The sequence below is a fragment of the Octopus bimaculoides genome, chromosome 28, assembly GCF_046866305.1.
Source record: "Octopus bimaculoides isolate indiv1 chromosome 28, ASM4686630v1, whole genome shotgun sequence".
Taxonomy (NCBI): domain Eukaryota; kingdom Metazoa; phylum Mollusca; class Cephalopoda; order Octopoda; family Octopodidae; genus Octopus; species Octopus bimaculoides.
This window is the reverse complement of record NC_142955.1, coordinates 21,256,068-21,276,877: the sequence shown is the minus strand read 5'-3', so window position 1 is coordinate 21,276,877 and position 20,810 is coordinate 21,256,068. Positions and strand designations below refer to the sequence as shown.

General features: G+C 38.8%; 2 protein-coding genes across 7 annotated transcripts in view; both read right to left on the bottom strand.

Annotated features, from left to right (window-relative positions):
- LOC106882288 (uncharacterized) overlaps positions 1 to 7,036 on the bottom strand; it is a 56,062-nt gene extending 49,026 nt beyond the window's left edge. Inside the window, exons 1-2 of one of the 3 annotated variants that reach the window (XM_089344839.1) lie at positions 3,449 to 7,036; positions 160 to 311 (exon numbers count right to left, since the gene is read on the bottom strand). The gene's annotated coding sequence lies outside the window, so the exon portion shown is untranslated. Of the gene's footprint in view, positions 1 to 159; positions 339 to 1,186; positions 2,028 to 3,448 lie in introns of those variants that run through there. The other 2 variants (XM_089344840.1, XM_089344842.1) reach the window with 2 other exon arrangements.
- Positions 7,037 to 7,170: 134 nt separating this feature from the next.
- The window catches only part of LOC106872574 (ribosomal protein S6 kinase beta-1), a 42,606-nt gene continuing 28,966 nt past the window's right edge, over positions 7,171 to 20,810 (bottom strand). For 2 of the 4 annotated variants that reach the window (XM_089344847.1, XM_089344844.1), the window contains exons 13-18: positions 20,598 to 20,639; positions 14,851 to 14,898; positions 12,447 to 12,524; positions 11,673 to 11,780; positions 9,710 to 9,804; positions 7,171 to 7,413 (exon numbers count right to left, since the gene is read on the bottom strand). In XM_089344847.1, the coding sequence (XP_089200973.1) occupies positions 7,206 to 7,413; positions 9,710 to 9,804; positions 11,673 to 11,780; positions 12,447 to 12,524; positions 14,851 to 14,898; positions 20,598 to 20,639 (579 nt within the window). In that variant the 3' untranslated portion in view covers positions 7,171 to 7,205. The remainder of the gene's footprint in view (positions 7,414 to 9,709; positions 9,805 to 11,672; positions 11,781 to 12,446; positions 12,525 to 14,850; positions 14,899 to 20,597; positions 20,640 to 20,810) is intronic. The other 2 variants (XM_089344845.1, XM_089344846.1) reach the window with 2 other exon arrangements.

Below are 20,810 nucleotides of genomic sequence, written 5' to 3'. Positions count from 1 at the left end.
TTATACACACAGGAAAGCAGAATATTATATATACATACATATTTATATATAAATTCATATATATATATATATATATATATATATATATATACACCTACAGATATATACATATAATTATACATTATTATACGTAGCCTTCTTGCACACACATAAACATACCTGGTAAGAAAGACGAGGTATGAAATCCACCCGTGACCTCCCATGCTTAAGGGCATCTGGTGATATTTCAGGTCAGGCGTCACACAAACCGCCCAGTCTGGAGTTCCTCTATACCTTCTGTCACTTCCGGTTTAATTGTGTCTATCCGTTGCCTAGCAACAACAATTTGAAAGAGAAAAACGAGGGAAATCCGTCTAAATGATTTGTTTTCGGTAAAACAGACATTGTCAGCATTTTTATGAATTAACTAATGTGAAATGACATAAAATATGTCACAATTAAGTCATAATTAGGAATTATAATTAATTTACACCTGAAAAAAAAAGAGAAAAACCCTCTATATGGACAGAAGACGAGTGAAGTAAAGAAATGACCGCTGCATTTGGGTGTGTGTATATGTATGTATTTATGTGTACGTAAGCTGGTAAATGTATATATATATATATATATATATATATGAAGAGAGAGAGAGAAAGATGAATGTATGTATATGCAGGTGTGTATGAATATTTATATATATATAGAGAGAGAGATAGTAGAGAGAATGATGTATACACATACGAATGATGCCTGGTGTGCGTGTATGTAGGCTTCTGTGTGTGTATATGCACGTCTGTTTGTATTTGTGTGTCTTTCTGTCTCTCCCTCTCACCACCTATCTATCTATCTATCTATCTATCTATCTCTATCTAATTCAAAGAGAGTTAGAGGTTGTGAATCCAACCAATTAAGGGATAGTATCTATCCAATATACTGCTGGTAGGATACCCAATTATCAATACACAAATGTTGATTATTGCGTGGCAATTAAACTTCCGAACGTAATAAATGGGTTAACCCAAAAATAACGGAAGCTAATACAATATATTGGTTAATACTTTTAGTACCTACTGCTATCGTTACTATTAATATAAACGTTCACCCCACCCCCACCCCCACATCGTGGACCTTAATCTGAAGCCCTTAACTGTAAACATATCGTATTTTTATATGCATGTGTATAATTAAATGCAAGGAAAATACGAACCTCTGCAGCAATCCACCCTTCCTGACACATGAAATATGGTAATCTTCCAATTTAGAGAGGCGAAAAAGTAAATAAAAATACAAGGGAAATAACTTAACGTCTTACTAGTATTATCCGTACTACTCTGAAATGTGATTTTTTTTTTTAGCTGTTTATAAATAAATCATACTCGTGATTGAAGTTACCTGTTTATATGTATAAATCACACACGTGATTGAATATCATAGAACCGGCTGCACAACAACTTACGGTAATCTTCCAGTATTGGGAAATAACAGTCAAACTAAAGCGTTTGACCCGAGCTCAAAAATAAAAAAATAAATTAGTGTAATAGGTGTAAAACAACTTGCTGGGAACGAATATGAAGAATGCGCGCTCGCGAACGGGTGGGGTGGGGAGAGTACGGATAATACTAGTAAGACCTTAAGTTATTTCCCTTGTATTCTTATTTACTTTTTTTTAACTCCCTAAACTGGAAGATTACCTATATATATACATCCTTTCATATACCTTTTCATTTCTACAAAACTCTACTCCCCTCAAACTCTATTACTTATTTCAATTCTACTATTATTTCTCTTGGCACACCCAAGTACCCTAATTCTCAGAGGCACACCCAAGTACCCTAATTCTCAGAGGCACACCCAAGTACCCTAATTTTATCTACCAAACACTACAGTACATTGAAAAGCTAGAAATAACATGTGGGGTACTGTGACCTCTTGACAGAAACATCTGTAAGAAACTGTTCTTCTTTCTCTATTCTAGTAATTACTGGTATTTTCATATATGTAAAACATAATCTGTACACTCTTACTCTTTTACTTGTTTCAGTCATTTGACTGCGGCCATGCTGGAGCACCGCCTTTAGTCAAGCAAATCGACCCCAGGACTTATTCTTTGGATGCCTAGTACTTATTCTATTGGTCTCTTTTGCCGAACCGCTAAGTTACGGGGACATAAACACACCACCATCGGTTGTCAAGCGATGTTGGGGGGACAAACACATACACATATATATATATATACATATACATACATACAACGGGCTTCTTCCAGTTTCCGTCTACCAAATCCACTCGCAAGGCTTTGGTCGGCCCAAGGCTACAGTAGAAAACACTTGCCCAAGGTGCCACGCAGTGGAACTGAACCCGGAACCATGTGGTTGGTAAGCAAGCTACTTACCACACAGCCACTCCTGCGCCTATGTATATTCTCATAATTGTTTAAAATAAATAAACAGACATAATAATATAATGTCTAACAGTTGATGAATCCCCTCCATTTTCTTCTTGACATATCTATCTATCTTTCTACCTATGTCTGTGCTTCTGTCTCCATCTTTATCTACAACCCCTCCCCCCCACACACTTGGGGATGGGTATTTCTTCTGCAGGTATTTGTTTTACTGTTGGCGCTATTAACAGTGTTGTCATTATTTTTGGTGGGGAGTTCCCTGTTGCTGCTGCTGGTGTGCATTCTGCTTCCATTCCAGTCGTCGTTGTAGCTGCAGCTACATATATATATATATATATATATATATATATATGTATGTATTTGGGTGTGTGTGTTTGTCTCCCCAACATCGTTTGACAACTGATGTTGGTGTGTTTATGTCCCCGTAATTAGTGGTTTGGTAAAGAAAGTTCAATAGAATAATTACTAGGCCTACAAAGAATAAATCCTGGGGTTGACTTGTTTGACTAAAGGCAGTGCTCCAGCATGGCCGCAGTCAAATGACTGAAACAAGTAAAGGAGTAAAAGAAATATATATATATATATATACTCTTTCACTTGTTTCAGTCATTTGATTGCGGCCATGCTGGAGCACCGCCTTTAATCGAGAAAATCGACCCCAGGATTTATTCTTTGGAAGCCTAGTACTTATTCTATCGGTCTCAAAACACAGACATACAAACACATACACACATACATATACACGACAGGCTTCTTTCAGTTTCCATCTACCAAATCCACTCACAAGGCTTTGGTCGGCCCGAGGCTATAGTAGAAGACACTTGCCCAAGATGCCACGCAGTGGGACTGAACCCGGGACCATGTGGTTGGTAAGCAAGTTAGTTACCACACAGCCACTCCTATGCCTACATATATATGGAACCATCTTGCATTGGTCCTTTCTGGGTGGGATACTGTACAACTGGCTGTGTTGCATCCCCTGGTGCAGATGCATCTTATCAGGTGTCTTGTTTTTAAAGAAGATGCTTCACTAAATATATTCGTTCTCAATCAGCATGTTGTTACCTGTAAGGTGTTGGCAGATGTAGAGAGATATATAATGTTGATTTGTTTATCATGTGAAAGATTAGTAGAATCGAGAGCTTCCTGATGCCTTCACAATTCTCCTGGGCTGGACAGATCCTCAGAATGAATAACAAAAGAATACCCAAGGTTTTTCATTTGCAGCCAGCTGAGACAGTGTTGCACAGAATGTTGGTCGACGATGGATTAGATTTAAGGAGATGAAGAGTAACTTCTCAGTAGTGGAGATAACTGACAATGCCTCTGAGGACACAGCTTTGGAGTAAAAAAAAGAAATGGAGATTGTCATGTGAAAATTGTATAAGAGACCTTTGTTTCCAACAAGCATTAACAGACAAAGGCAAAGGAGAAAAATGGCTGCAAATATCCTGCCTGCACTGACCCCTAATCCTAATATTTACCACATCTGCAAACTTTTTTTGCAATTCTTTGGTGGGGCACAAATGTGACATTTGACATAAGTATTATGACTGCGAAGAAAATGTAGGTTGTTGGATATTCATCTGTCAAAACCAACAGGAAAATCCATCATGCCATATCGTATCTCTCTCTCTCAAGAGAACAGCAATAGATATAATATGAAGCATTGTGTGATATCATTGTTTTAAGTATTCTTTAAAAGCCAAAACAGTATCGAATAATACAGGTCAATTGCTAGCATTATTACCTGGTATTTCAAGGTTTCATTGTTGGGAACCCCTCTTCAGGGAATTTACAGACTAAACATGTATTCTTAATCCATTAACCTGCATTGTTTTGGCATTAAAAGGAATATTTAAAGCATTTATAAATAATTATATATGTGTGTGTATGTATGTGTAAAAAGTAGTTGAATTTACAAAATTCTTTTGGAAATCTTTGGGGTTGATGACTTATAGCCTCCCCCAAAATTGCTGGCCCTGTGCCAAAATTTGAAGGTTGTACTTGTTAATTAAACCAGCCTTCTTTTATTCTCAGGTTCCCAATATTCCTTTCTGTAATTTCAATGGAAAACTGGGTGTCTTCAGTGTGGCATTTCCGTGAGTGCTTTTTGATGGAAGAAACATTATTCTTTAACCCATATACCTGTTTAATGTCCATAGTTTTACAAACAGTCAGCTGTGTTCCATCTCAATCACCAACAACTCATTATACTTTATTCTTTACTCTATGCTCATAAAACTAGCTAATGATTAATGTTTCACTTGAACAATCTATGTTCTCACCCCCATCATTGACTGACGACCACGTTTCAGGTTTATTATATACTGTAGGTGTTTGTAGTAACATTTGTTTATGTCCATAATACATGTTCCTCCTCCTCTGCTGTCGTTTAAAATGTTTTCCATGCTGGCATGGCTGGAAGTTTGGACGGGAGCTGGTCAGGCTCCAATTGTTTCTTTTGGCAGGGTTTCTATGGTTGTGCCAGCTTCTCAGGTGCTGCTGGCACAAGTGCATTTTATGTGGCACTGGCACCCGCCAGACTCATCGGGTGGGAGAGGGCGTGGGCGACATAAAGGACAGCCTTTACGTATGGATGGCCACGATTTTCCTTAGCTGGTATCATCATCATTTAGCTGGCATGGGTTAATGGTCTGACAGGAAATGGTAAGCCGGAGGGCTTCACCAGGCTCCACTCTGACCACTCCCAGAATGCAATGGGTGGTTTTTACCTGTGTAAATTATGCATATATATGTATTTTCCAATGTGTGAGTGTGTGTGTGTGTACTTACATATATCTATAGCTATCTGCAGATATTTTTGTCAACATTTGTACATCTTTATACATATGCATTTATATGTGTATGTGTATACATTCATGTATGCATGTCTCAGTACATGGATTTGCATTAACACATGTACAAAAGTACACACACGTGTGTATATATATATGTGTGTGTGTGTATGTGTATGTACATATATATATACATATATACACACACATATACAGAGAGAGAGAGATAGATAGATAGATGTAGATATAGCTACACACACACGTAGGGAGGCAAAAAGTTCCTGGTTTTCGGTAAAACAAAATACAGGAGGATGATTCTATTGAACATATTACCCTTCTTTTTTTCTTAATCCCTTTAAAAATACTTGGAAGGTTGGGCCACCAACCAGTCCTTTCAAGATCCCCTTAAATCTAGGAACCTCTCAGCTCCCTCTCCTCTACACGTATCTAAGTAAAGGTATCCTTAACTCTTTCTCCTCCACCATCACGAATGTCATCTACTGTATCAAACGAACTCCTTGTGGGGCTTTATACACTGCCAAAACCAGTCGTCATTATCTAGTGGATCAATTCCGCAAATACTTATAAGACATCCATCTCTAGAAACAAACACTCGTTTCCTGTTATCTCTGTTCAGCGAACCCCTTTACACAACACCTGAATGTTCAGCTTAATGTTGCTTAACAGACCCTTAGCTCCTAGATTTTGCATGGCACAAGGTTTCATCTTCTCACTACTGACTCATATACCATTTGGTCTCAACTCACCACACACCTTCTTGTAACTGCTCCCCATACAACATGTCTCCACCCCCTGACATTCAGACACACACACACATCTCCATACACACAGCTAGTCTCAATCCAACAAACTCCCCATATCTTCCTCACACACATTCACATGAATGCACAGACCCACACATGCAACTAACAGCCACATTCACGCACAACTCGCTCCCTCCTTTTTTCCCTGAATCAGTTTCATTTTCCTTTTCTTTCTATTTTCCTTCTGCATAATCCACATGTTAGCATACATTTTACATGCACACACACACACATTTATATACACATAAGCATATATACACATACGTTTATATACACACACACATGTGTGTGTGTGGCCTCTTTCAGTTTTCATCTACCAAATCCACTGATGAGTCTTTGATCGACCCAGGGCTATTGTAGCAGGCCTTTGCTGTAAGGCGCCATGTGGTGGGAGTGAACCTGAAACCACATGGTTAAGAAGCAGATTTCTCACCCACATAACCTCAGCTCTAAATATAAGACATACTTACATACATATAACATCATCATCATCGTTTAACGTCTGTTTTCCATGCTGGCATGGGTTGGACGGTTCGACAGGGATCTGGGAAGCCAGGAGGCCCCACCAGGCTCCAGTCTGATCTGGCAGAGTTTCTACGGCTGGATGCCCTTCCTAATGCCAACCACTCCGAGAATGTAGTGGGTGCTTGGGACTCTGTCAGTTACGACAATGGATCTAGGTGATCCAATCAATGGAACGGACTGCACATTAAATTGACATGCAAGTGGCTGAGTGCTCCACAGACATGTGTACCCTTAAAACAGTTATCAGCAAAGTTCAGAGTGACACAGAATGTGACGAGGCTGGCCATTTTGAATTACAGGTACAACGCATTTTTGCCAATGTGAAATAAAGTGTCTTGCTCAAGGATATGCCAGTGAAAATTGAACTCACGACCGTCTGATCATTATCTGAATACCTTACCCTCTGAGCCATGTTCCTTCACTCACTATGTATATACATTGATACACACACACACACACACATATATATATATATATAGAGAGAGAGAGAGAGAGAGAGAATAAATACACACACATGCATATATACATGTGTGTGTGTGTGTGTGTGTGTATATAAATGAATAAAAATCCCGAGAGTCAGATGAACCGGATTAAACAAAAAAAAAAAAAAAAAGCAAGAGAGAAAAAGAACAACAACGAGTTTGTAGTAAAAGTGTTTCCTATATTGAATGAATGTCAGTGCCGCCGGTAATTGGGACGAGAGCCTCGACTGTCGAGTGGTGGGCATGGGTTGTCTACCCTGCTGCTGGCTGCTATCGCTGGTGATCGAGACCGTTTTGGTACAGTGAGGGCAACAGAAGATGTGTCCATTGCTTCTGGGTCATCTCGCATTGAGCTATGTCCTGCTAGGCATCCATCCATCAAAGGGGCCATGCTTGATGGACTGCACAAATAGAAGAAATACATATATATATATATATATGTATAAATATATACAAATAGAATATATATATATACACACACACACACAAATGATTATATAGAAAAGAAATATGTATACATACACATGAATAAATACAGACAAGGTTATATGTATGTATATATATATATATATATATATATATATATACACACACACACATATATATATTTTTATTGTTGTAACCTCCTTCGGTCGTGACTGACCATGGGATTGCACCTAGAAAGTTACCTTCCCAGGCACAAGTCCGGGCAAGGTTGTTGATGGAAGACCAGCAGTCGCCCATGCATACCGGCCTCCCCTCTCCATGCCACCGATGTTATCCAAGGGAAAGGCAAAGGCCGATACAGCTTGGCACCAGTGACATCGCAGCTCATTTATTAACGTGCAAGTGGCTGAGCGCTCCACAGACACGTGTATCCTTAATGTAGTGTTTTACAGGGAGATTCAGCATGACATAGAGTGTGACAAGGCTGGTCCTTTGAAATACAGGCACAACAGAAACAGGAAGAAAGGGTGAGAGAAAGTTGTGCTGGAAAAGTACACCAACTCTAAGACACCTCCTGACCGATTCGATGGAAATCAGGAAGCTTGAAAGGGCAAAAAAAAGTATTGTCCCTTCCTGAAGAGGTCAGGATCCACTGTGGGAAATATTTTCTGACGAGAAAATCTTCACTGTGGATTCTGTTGTAAACAGGCAAAAGGATTGGTTTATTGTTGAACCACCAACTCAAGTTAAGGATGTCTACAGAGCAAAGCATCCTGCTCAGGTGAGGGAGTTGCGGCATCAGATGACAAAAAAAATGGCTCTACATTTTTTATATTCTCCTGAGAGAATCGGTGCTGATGTCTATTACAAAGTGTTAAGATAGTTTGTCCTGCTTTATCCTAATTAGCTAACTACCCTAAACGTAATTATATGTAGATTCAGGATGGAACACCTGCTCACACAGCAAAGGAAGTACAAAATGATGAAAGGACAATTTTGATGATTTTTGGCCCTTCTCCGGCCCAGACTCGAATCCACTGGACTATTCTCTTTGAGGCACTTTAGAGCAGTCTACCAACAGAGCTTGTCATCTTAGCACTGAACACCTCACATAGGTTTTGAAGAAAGAATGGGCCAAATTGCCCGAACATTTTCTTCTAAAGACCTGTGGAGTTTTCAGATGCCATATCCAATTGGTGAGAGACAACATTGGGGGTCACATTTGAGTAGACTCTCTATTATTGGCAGTGATAACATAAGGATAAATAATTTGCTTAATGTTGACCCTTCCTTGTACAATAAAACATTTTCAAATTCTTTTTGGCTTTTCCAAGTTTTGCTTTCCTATCCTGTAAAGGTCTGTGTGAGTGTGTATGTGTATGCATGTGTGTGTGTGTGTGTGTGTATATATATAGATGCATGTGTACATATCTTATACATATATGTATGTATATCTGCATGTATGTATATGTACATATCTATACATATATATATGTGTGTATATATATATATATATATATATATATATATATATATATATATATACTTTTATTCTTTGGTTTAACTAAGTTATAAAATGAAGTTATGAAATTATTCTCCTATACACCTCTCTCTCTCTAGGGAAAATAACCAAGTTTCAAGAACTCATCGATGAAAATCCACTATCACATATAGAAAAATTAATAATTAAAAGCACAATAAATGAGTATAATATAAAGTAAAGTAAATATCATAAGATAAATATAATAATTATATTATATTTATTATTATTATTATTATTATTATATTTATCTTATGATATTTACTTTACTTTATATTATACTCATTTATTGTGCTTTTAATTATTAATTTTTCTATATGTGATAGTGGATTTTCATCGATGAGTTCTTGAAACTTGGTTATTTTCCCTAAAACTATATATTTTATATATATTTTATCTATAAAGCTCAATTTAATTTTAATTTTTTATAAATTGATTTTAATTGAGTTTTTACCTGTAATTTTGGATTTTGTCCCTAATATTATTATATATATATATATATATATATATATATATATATACACATACATACATACACACACACATATATATATACACACACACAAACATACATGTGTGTATAAATGAATGAATATTTGAAAGGAGAAACTGAGATATACATGTTATATACACAGTGGTGATGGTGGTGGTGGTGGTGGTGATGGTGATGGTGGTAGTGGTGATGGTGATGGTGGTGATGGTGGTGGTGATGGTGGTAGTGGTGGCCTTACCTTGTTGGTCCACGGAAACCAGCCATCAGTTGACGACGTGGAGACTTTGATTTGAGTAATTCAGTGAAGACAGATGGCGCCACATATGTGAAACCCTGGAAACAGTTCAGAAGAAAAAAGAAGAAAATTATTTAAGAACTTGAATAACAATCAGAGACCAAACCCTTCTTCCCCACCCTAAACCCTTTTTCCTCACATAAAAACTGAACTGCATATTTAAGTTTATTCAGACATAGTGTATCTAGGAGAACATCATTTAATGTATCCTTCCTTGTTGTTGTTGTTTAACTCCAGCAAACCTATCATCATAGCTGTTCCAACTGTGACCATCCTGTCTTCCACTCATTCATTTCCAACTCACTCCCACCATCACCCCAGTTCCTCCCACAGAAAGCCACTCCTCCCCTAACTCCCTCCATCCCTATCTTCCAGCAGCAAGCAATGGTTTAGGACCAGCCTTAAATGGGTCAGTCCCTTTGGTTGGCGGGAGAACGTCAACAACATGAACACTGACCATTATTTAATGCCAATAAAAATAAAAATGGTTCCAAATTTTGCCACAAGGGCAGCAGTTTTGTTGGAAAGGATGAATTGATTGCATTGGACCCAGTGCATAACTGGTACTTGTTTTATCAACCCCAAAAGGATGAAAGGCAAAGTAGACCTCGGCAGAATTTGAACTCAGAACGTAGTGCCGGGTGAAATACTGCTAAGCATGTTGTCCAGCACACTAACTATTGTGCCGGCTCACTGCCTTCAGTAATAACAACAACAATGATGATGATAACAATAATAATAATAATAATAATAATGATGATAACAATAATAATAATCGTCCTTTCTACTGGAAGCACAAGGCTTCAAATTTGGGGGGAAGGGATTAAGTCAGTTATATTGACCCCAGTGCGTAACTGGTACTTATTTAATCGAAAGGATGAAAGGCAAAGTCAACCTCGGCAGAATTTGAACTCAGAATGTAGGGACAAGCAAAATACTGCTAAGTATTTCGTCCAACACGCTAACAATTCTGCCAACTTGCTGCCTTAATAATAATAATAATAATAATAATAATAATCCTTTCTATTATAGGCACAAGGCCTGAAATTTGTGGGGAGGGGCCAGCTGATTAGATTGACCCCAGTATGCAACTGGTACTTAATTTATCAACCCTGAAAGGATGAAAGGCAAAGTTGATCTCAACGGAATTTGAACTCAGAATGTAGTGGCTGAAATACCACTAGGCATTTCGTCAAGCGTACTAACGATTCTGCCAGCTCACCACCTTAATAAGATTAATGACCTAAGATTAAGACACACTAATCTTAAACACTGTGGCCAAATACCAGGAAACTTCAACAAGTCGTCTGAAGTACAAATAAATGGCTCTTATGGATACTGCCAAGAAACTAAGAAAAACATTACCAGCCTGAAATTACCTGATTCTTCGAAAAACTACCAAAAGTGAAATAATTAAAATTTCAGAAAAATCTCGGTTCTTAGGTTGTAGTGTGGTTTGCATGGAATATATGGTTGCTAATCATAAGAGACAGAAAGAGTCAAACGTCCAGTTTGCTGTTAGTTGAGGTGTGTGGACGAGGTTCGGAACTGGTCATGTAAAAGCAAACCAACAATGAGGTAAAGCCTGAAAGTGTCTTGGAGGTTCTTGCCGAAAATCTAAGAATAATTCAACCAAAGCATTGCTTTGGAAAGGAAGGAAGGAAGGGGTGGAGGAAGGAAGGGGTGGAGGAAGGAAGGGGTGGAGGAAGGAAGGAAGACAAAGACGGACAGACAAATAAAGACAGAGAAATAGAAACAGGCAGATAAGCAGATTTGAGAGAGAAGGATAAATAGACAAACAGACAGACAGGAAGAGAGCCTGGCAGAGGGAGGCAAAGAGAATGGCAGAGAGATGGAGACAGACAGACAGACGTGGAGATAGGTTGGCATGTATGGACATACTAACCAGAAATAACTCGTTAGCACTGTCACTAAGAATGGTGTCATCAGGGGAATCGACAGGGGTCTGTCTGGTGAATTTACTGTCAAAATGGCTAACATCTTCATCTCCACTCTGGTTAAAGAAAAAAAAGAGGAACATATAGAGTAATATACACACAGCATATATATAAAAATATACATACATTCATACATAAGTTTGCATCGAAGGGAAAGAAAACACAACATCCCAGTCAAAAATAAAAGTATTTGGAAAACAAAACTGCCAAACTATCAACTGGCTGGGCGATAACAGCTTCACTCAGTTTCCATCACAGCCTCAAGATGGCTCTGGAACCTGGCCCCTTTTTTTCCTTACTATGTTGGCCATGGTGCTACAGGAAGAGCTGCTGGTGTCTTTCTCAACCGGGACCCCCCACACCTAGTAACCCGTCGGATTACAATTAATTAGGCGGGGCCAGAAACTGGGGTTTGAGAAGTCAAAAAATTCTCTGATAACTACTTCTGACTGTTTCCGGAGGGAGTGGCAAAGAGCCAAATCCTGCTGCCACACATATGGCCTTCCAGTACCAACCCTCACAGTTTTCAGAGAATTGTATCCAATTTCTCAGAAAGGCTTATCACCGATGTTCCACAACGCTTCCCCAAGATCCAATTAATGGGATTGAACCCAGAAGCACGTAGTTTGCAGCAGAGCAAAATTCTTAACCACAAAAATCATTCCCCCTCATTCACACGCATCCAAACAAGGGATCAAACTTCAAATTTAACTGTTACTTACAATGTTAGGCCGGAACGGGGGCTCGATTTTGCGATCAGCAAGATCCTTCCAGTTGATGTGCCTGAAGAATGAATGTTGCTGGAGAAGAAGATGGGAAGAGAAGCGATGAGAAGGGCAGAGAAAAAGAGAGAGAGAGAGAGAGAGAGAGAGAGAGAAAGAGACAGAGAAAGAGAGAGAGAAAAAGAGAAAGAGATAGATAAAAAGAGAAAGAGAGAGAGAGAAAAAGAGAAAGAGAGTGTCATGTAACATAGCCATACCATCACTGTAACAATACCATACTCTCATCATATCATTTGCATACCGTAAACGCATCACATACCATCGCCTTACTCTCTCTCCATACTGCCTCATACTACCACCTTACTTTCAGCCATCCACCCAACGCCAATCACCATACCATCCTGTGATAGACAATCATGTTATCACTTCCATACCATCACCATACCAACAGCTAGCACCTGGTCGATCTTACAGTCGTATTGTAGAGCTAAAGTGAGGAGATATATATATATATATGAGTGTGTGTGTCCTTTGTAGGATAGCGAAGAATAAAAAGTAGAGAGAGAGAGACAGCAAAAAGAGGAAGAGAGAGAGAGAGACCACACAATACACACATGCCTTGGATAGGAAAGCAGACATAGGAGAGTAACGTTCCAAGGTGACCTGGTACGTCACTCGACAACAATACCAATTTCAACAGAAAAATTGAGGAAAGGTGTAATGAAGCGAGCTGAAGTAAAATCTACCTCCTGGAAGGAACGCTAGTCCCTCTCAGTCCATCAATATCATCTAATGCGCGTAGAAGCAGAGGCAAGCAGGAACATAAAAACACAGATTAGGAAAGGCACTTCTGCATGCATATATGACGGAGCGTAGCTTTTGGGTCGGAGCAATGTGGCATAAGAAATGGTTTGCTTCTGGAAGATCTTTACAATGCAATACAAGAAATGAGAAGCCAGAGATTCTTCTTAAACTGTTTTCCTCTCTCTCAATGGGATTTTTTAGCCAAAATAAAACGACCTTTTAAGAAATACATTTTCTGCATTGTTAACAAGCTTAGCTAACACTGTGTGTGTGTGTGTGTGTGTGTGTGTGTGTGTGTGTGTGTGTGTGTGTAATTAACACAAAGTTATTATTTTAAAGCAAGATAAATAACGACAACAGAACATTGACTGGTTGATGAAACGAAGTTGCAGTCAACAATGAATTTTACAATATCTAACAAAGGTATCCACACACACACTTATTTATTTGTTTGTTTCACAAGATTCCTGATGTGAAATTGTGTGTTGAAACAGACATTGTTATACTTGGGGATGGTCATATGTTTGCCAATTAACCAAATGCACTCTTCCACTTCACTCTTATTATTTCCTCACACATCCTGTGACCTCTTCAGTCACTCTCTATCCCATGTGTCTCCTCTTAAATATTAATAAGCTCAACTGAAAACCAAATTGGCAAAATATGACCATCCCCAAGTATATATATGTACATATCATCATCCTCATCATCATCATCAACATTTAGTGTCTGCTTTCCATGCTGGCATGGGTTGGACAGCTTGACTGAAACTGGTCAGCAGGAGGGTTGCACCTGGTTCCAATCTCATTAGGGTTGGATGGTTCGACACATGTATGTGTGTTTATTTGATTTCATACTCTCTCATCTTATGGGTGTTAGCTGATTTGTAAACCCCCACCCCCCACCCTGGCCTCACAATCATATGTGCTGATGCTATCCTCCAGGGAACCGTAAAAGCACATCGACGGTTCTTGCAACGTCTGAACATGTTGACCAATCGTTGCAAACAAACAAACAAAAGACAAAAAAACTGTCTCGGAATCTTGCCTTGGCTGTTCACTGTTTGGAAAGCGAAGGGTATTCTCATGCCATCTGGACATAGGGGAAGCGTGGCAACAAGAAATGCATCTGGCCAGAGAGAAATCACCCTTAGGGGATTCCGTCTGACCCATGCGAATATGGACAAGTAAATGATGATGATGATGATGACTCAAGAGGTAGAGTGTGATTCGAGAGGGATTTGACTGCCATTTCTAGCTAAATCGTGTGACTACAATGAAGCTCCTTTGGTGAGGTGTTGTGTCATTGTTAGCCCTAGGTGTGCCATGCTTGACAAGACCCAGAATCAGACATTCCAGCCATGAACATCTCATCTTTTTTTGTCGAGCATAATGTAGCTTAGACTCCATATGTTAAAGTGCTCTACGTTTTTAAAGAGGGAATTAGATGGAGTTTTGCTGCTACTGCCAGCAAATCAATCCGCTACGCAGACACCTGCTCAGTGCTTATTGTGTACGTGCAAGCTTGTCAATATAGGTGCAAAGTGGTGTAGATGCGGTTGCAGAAGCCGACTGAAAGAAGACAAACAGAGTGCACCCACCTTTATGGGCGTGGCATCGTTACGATCCAGAGAGTTCCGCTTCAAGTGCTAAAAAGAATGGAAGGAGAGGGAGAGAAAGAGAGACAGAGAGAGAGAGAAAGAAAGAAAGAGTGTGATAGATTTAGAAAAACTGTTTTAAAACTCATAAATTTCATGAATTATCTGTGTGTGTGTGTGTGTGTGTGTGTGTGTGTGTGTGTATATATATATATCTATATATATATATATATATATATAGACACACACACATACAAATGCATACATATATATATATGTACATATGTATATACATGTATACATATATATATATACATGTATATATACATATATATATACATGTATATATACATATATATATATACATATACATGTATATATACATATATATATACATGTATACATACATATATACATGTATACATACATATATATATATACATGTATACATACATATATATATACATGTATACATACATATATATATACATGTATACATACATATATATATACATGTATACATACATATATATATACATGTATACATACACACATACATGTATACACACACATATATATATATACATGTATACATATATATATATATATATATATATATATATATATATATATATATACACATACATATATGGGTACAGGATGTCACCAACAGTAAACAACATGAAATACAAAAACAAATGAGTTACAAAAACAAATGAGTTCAATATACAGCAACGAGATAAAGAAATGGAAAACAGGACAAGTAACATAGAAAAAAAGAATGACCCTTCATCAGATTTGGCTGTGTGTCCTACTCCTCATTTCAAGCATTGAACAACAATGTGAGTCATCAAAGACAGTTGCTCCCATAAGTACCAAAATAAAATTTGGGATTCATGGAGGGTCAAAGTTGGGAACAAAAACAGGACAGACTGGTGTTGCTATGATAAGCAGTCTGCCCCATGTAGTTCCTTCCTGTTGTTCATGGCTGCTTTCAATTTGTTTGTAAGGAAGGCTGCTATAATTCTGGGATTGCCCCTGTTGCATTGTGTTGCCCTGATGGAAACTGTGAACTTCTGGGTTTGGCACAGGACAACCAAATCTCAGAATTATTTGTTTTCAAATAAACTTAACCATATTTCTTATTTGTCAATGGCTGAAGCAAACTTTACACTTGGAAAATCTAATTTCAATTGGGAATTCCTAAATTTAGTGTCTTGACACATTACCAGAAATCACAGATGTAGAAGTTTCAATGGAAGGAGGTCGAAGGTTAGCAAGCCTTGCTGTAAAAGATGCAGATGTACAATCAGACCATCATCTTGTTTGGACTGCAAATGAAACTGGAGAAAAGGTAAGAAAGAAAGAAGTAGATTGACCATTTGCAGTAGAAAGAGTGAAAGAGGGCCCCAATACAAACTTCAACAGGCAAAAGGAACTTCTAAAAAAAGGAGGAATTTACAGGGATGATGGTTTAAGAGTGACCACAAGAAAGGTTAAGAAAAGATTTAACTATGTTCTTTCAAGGAATGAACAGTCTGGAGGAACAATGGAGCGTTTTTCAAAAAGTGGTTTAGTGCCAAACAATTGTCATCAGAAGTAAATGAGGCAGTGAAAGGGAAAGATGGATGAGAGCTAAAACTTGGAAATTTATTGATGAGAAGAAAGAAATGAGGAGGAGAAAAGATTGGGTAAAAATTAAACAAGGTTGTCAAATGGTCACAAAAAACTGGAAAGTTGCTGAAGTATTGGAAAGAAAAAGGCTGCAGGAGAGATAAGAAGACATGGATAGGAAAGGAAGATAGGTGAAGGCGAGGAAAGAGCAAATAGAAATGCCACCAGGAGGACACTTATCATGAAGTGCAAGATTTGAATGGTCCAGAGTTGGTGAAAGACAAAAAAAATGGAGGAGCTCTGAAAGAGCTTGAATCATCTGGTACCATTGCAGAAGCTAACCAGGTGACATTACAGTACCTATTGGTGGAGATGAAGTCATCCAGGCTCTGACATTTGAAACCCCAGGATTGGATTATATCTCCAAAATGAACTACTAAAGAATGGATGGAGGAAATGCTGCCAAGATACAAGAGCTAACCAAATTGTGTAACACCTGTTGGGAAAACAGAGCAGAACCAGAAGAGTAGATAACGAGTGTCGTAGCTGTCAAAGAAAGGTAAACTCAACAACTCCAGCAACTTCACCTTTTGATGTTGGCGTCCGGCAGCGTCTTCTGCTGTCCTGCTACAATGTTTGAAGGAAGCACTGGATGAACAATTCAAAGAAGAGCAAGCAGGATTCCAGGCTGGAAGACCATGCATCAGACAGATCTTTGTACTGCAAAACTGTCAAGAAATGCATAGAATTCCAGCCACCACTGGTCATTGAATCAATTTTTAAAAAAACCTTTACAAGAGAAATGCTGGGCTGCATTGGCAAGGCATTTGCTATACCTCCTTCCTTAAGGGTCTGTATACCAACCAACTCAAGCTGCAGTGTGAGAACTGAAAGAGGGAACAGAATTCGCCATCATCATCATCATCACAGGAGTGAGACAAGGTTGTCTCCTGTCATCTCTGCTGTTTCTTCTAGTTTTAGGCTTTGTCTTGTGGTGAGCCAGAAACGGGCTGTTTGCAAGAATGCAGTGGACTGTGGGTAGACACCTAACAAACCTGGTCTATACCAATGACATTGTGCCCCTTTCATAGTCCAACAAATGATGACCAGAGTGTATGAGGAGGCAACAAATGCAGATTTAAGAACCCCCTCCAAGAAAACCAAGGTGGACCAGGAGGGACGCAAATTTGTGTGAATCAAGAATCCTTTGAAGACACCACCAACGGAAACCTACCTGGGCAACGTGATTCCATCAACCTGATTAGAAACCTGCATGTAAGAGTTTGAATAAAAGACAAAACAAAAACAGTTCCTTTCCATACCAACCTGTATGACATTACAACTGGATTTAGGACACAAAGTTTCAAAAAAAAAGTGAAAACTTTCCATCAAAATTTCATGTTAATTTATGTTCCAAAAACACAAAATTAATTAATGACAAACTTAATTTAGAAAATACGTTACTTGTTTTTTTTCAAATTCAATTGAAACCACAGAAATTTGGTAAGAAAGCATTCCAAGACAATTGTCTGGTTAAAGAAATAATATACAGAGTCAAATTCCAGGCTGACAAGAAACAAATTAACAGAAAACAATTATAAAATGTGAAACTCGTTAAATACCACCCCACCCATCCACTTCCACCACCTATTTCCAGATTTTGTCCTCTAACTCGAAAATCAGAGAATCAGCCCCAGGAATTTTGGTGAGTTTCTTGTTAAACCTGATATTTTCACTTTTAAGACATTGAGTGTGTGTGTGTGTGTGTGTGTGTTTGTCCCCTACCACTGCTTGACAACCCATGCAGGTGTGTTTAAGTCCCACAACAGAGCAGTTTGGCAAAAGAGACTGATAGAATAAGTGCTAGGTTAAAAAAAAAAACAAATAAATAAATAAACCCAGGGGTTGATTTGTCCAACTAAGAACCCTTTAAGGTGATGCCCCAGCATGGCCACAGTCAATTGACTGTAACGAGTAAAAGATGTGTGTGTGTGTGTATGTAACTGCCACTGTTCTTCTCATAAAAGTATAATATATACTCTACAAAATGTATTGAGTACTCCTTCAGTTGAAAGCAAAACTGGTTTTATTACATGACATAAAAACTATTATGGCCGAGTGGTAAGAAGTTTGCTTCCCAGCCACATGGTTCTGGGTTCAGTCCCACTGCATGTTACACGTTCCTGTTCATCGGACAGTTTTCTTTTTTTTTCTAATAAAACTGTCCGATGAACGGCAACGTGAAACTCTGAGTAACAGTCTTTTGTTATATTTCTGCTGCTTTTGAATAAAGCATATTACTCTACCTCTGGTATTTGAGTACTCTTTTTTTCCACCTTGTTGCACATTTTATGTGCTTACTCCAGTGTATATATATATATATATATATATATATATATATATAAGTATATCCTTACCCTCATTTGTGGCCTGTGCTGCATGCTGGGATGTTTCAGGCTGTTTGACAGGCTCCGATGAGCCCTAGTGTCTTTTAAACATGGCTTCTACAGCTGGACACCCTTCCTAATGCCAACTGGTTTCCAGGGTGGACTGGGTGCTTTTTGCGTGCCACTTGTACACGTGAAACCACCTTATAGCTCGCATAACAAAAAGCCTCGTCGACTCAGTGGGAGTATTTTAGAGAGGAAGGTGGCTTTATGCCAGGTGTTAAGGGGATAAAGTATGATGCGTGTGTGATGCTTCGTCATCATCATCATGAACTGGTAAGGCCAGGGGCCCCACCAGGCTCCGTTTTCTGTTCTGGTATGGTTACTAAGGCTGAATGCCCTTCCCAACGCCAACCATTCCACAGAGTGTACTGGGTGCTTTTTATGTGGCACCATCCCCAGTGCTTTTTAATGTGACACCAGAACCTGTACTTTTCAAGTGGCACGAGTGCCTTTTTATGTGCCACTCACACAAGTATCAATTCTGCTGTGGCAGATAGGCACAGGGGGCTTCTGCACAGTTTCCTTCACTAAATTCACTCATAAGGCATTTAGGCCTTTGTTGACCTGTGACTATTTTAGAAAAACACTTACCCAAGGTGTCATGCATTGGGATTGAACCCATGTCTATTGGTGCGTGTTTGTGCATGAAGGTGGAACGTGGAGGTGGAAATCTAGCTACGACACCACTGCAACACACTGTTATGGCACTGGACTAACCACTACATCACTGCCATTCTGTGCACTACTCTTCTGCATCTACAACATTAACATTGCTCTCTCCACTACTGTGATAAACACACACACACACATATATATATATATATATATATATATAGATATACACAAACACACACTGTGCTATGCAAACCTGTGCTGGTGGCAGACACACACACACACACACACACACATTAACCCTTTAGCATTTATTCTGGCTGTATCTAGCCCAAATATTAACCTGTTTTACACTGAAACTGGCCAGATCCAGCTTTTCACACCTACCCTACAGTGTCATTCTAAACATAAACAATTACATCTTCGAAATTTTGAAACTACAAGGTAATGTAGGATTCATTTTTCCAAATCTGGATAAATAAGGAGTACATTTGATAAACTACACTGAATGCTAAGGGGTTAACATAAAGAGTTGTCTGACATACCAGATGCACATCATAAGGGTGGAGACCTTTTTCAGAAGAGGCACTTATAACTTCCCGAGGCTGTTGTAAATTCAGTATATCATCACTATCCATCTAATAAGCTGACCTGCCACATTTTGTGTTTTCCAGATTGAAGGAGATACCTGTGACAGCACTTTGAATGTGGCTGAGATGTGAAGACCATTTGGAAGGTTGCTATGCAATAAAGTTTGGAGGACTTCCCTGGGGCCTTCATGAAATGGCTGGATTGCAATGACAAGTACATTGAAGTGAGAGGACCCTAATTTGAAGGAGTTTAGGGTTTGGTTGTAGTTCTTTGAAGTTAATAAATGTCTCTCCTAAAAGAGTCTCAAAACATCTGGAATGCACCTCCCACATACATGCATGCACACACACACACAACTACACACACATACTGCTGTACAGGTACACATATTCCATGATAAAGCTAAACACTTACACACACATCTACAAGGCTACACACACACACACATTCATATACTGCCACACAGCTACACACACAACCAACCTTAATAGGACTGGCCTCAGCAACCCCAATTATCTTCAACAGCTAGAGAGAGAGAGAGAGTGAGAGAGAGAGAGCTATACATATATATATATAGAAAGAGAGAGGGGAGAAAAGAAGAGGTGGATGGATATATGTGTGTGTGTGTGTGTGTGTGTGTATATGTGTGTATGTCTATGTATGGCTGTATGTGTGTGTGTGTGTGTATGTGTGTGT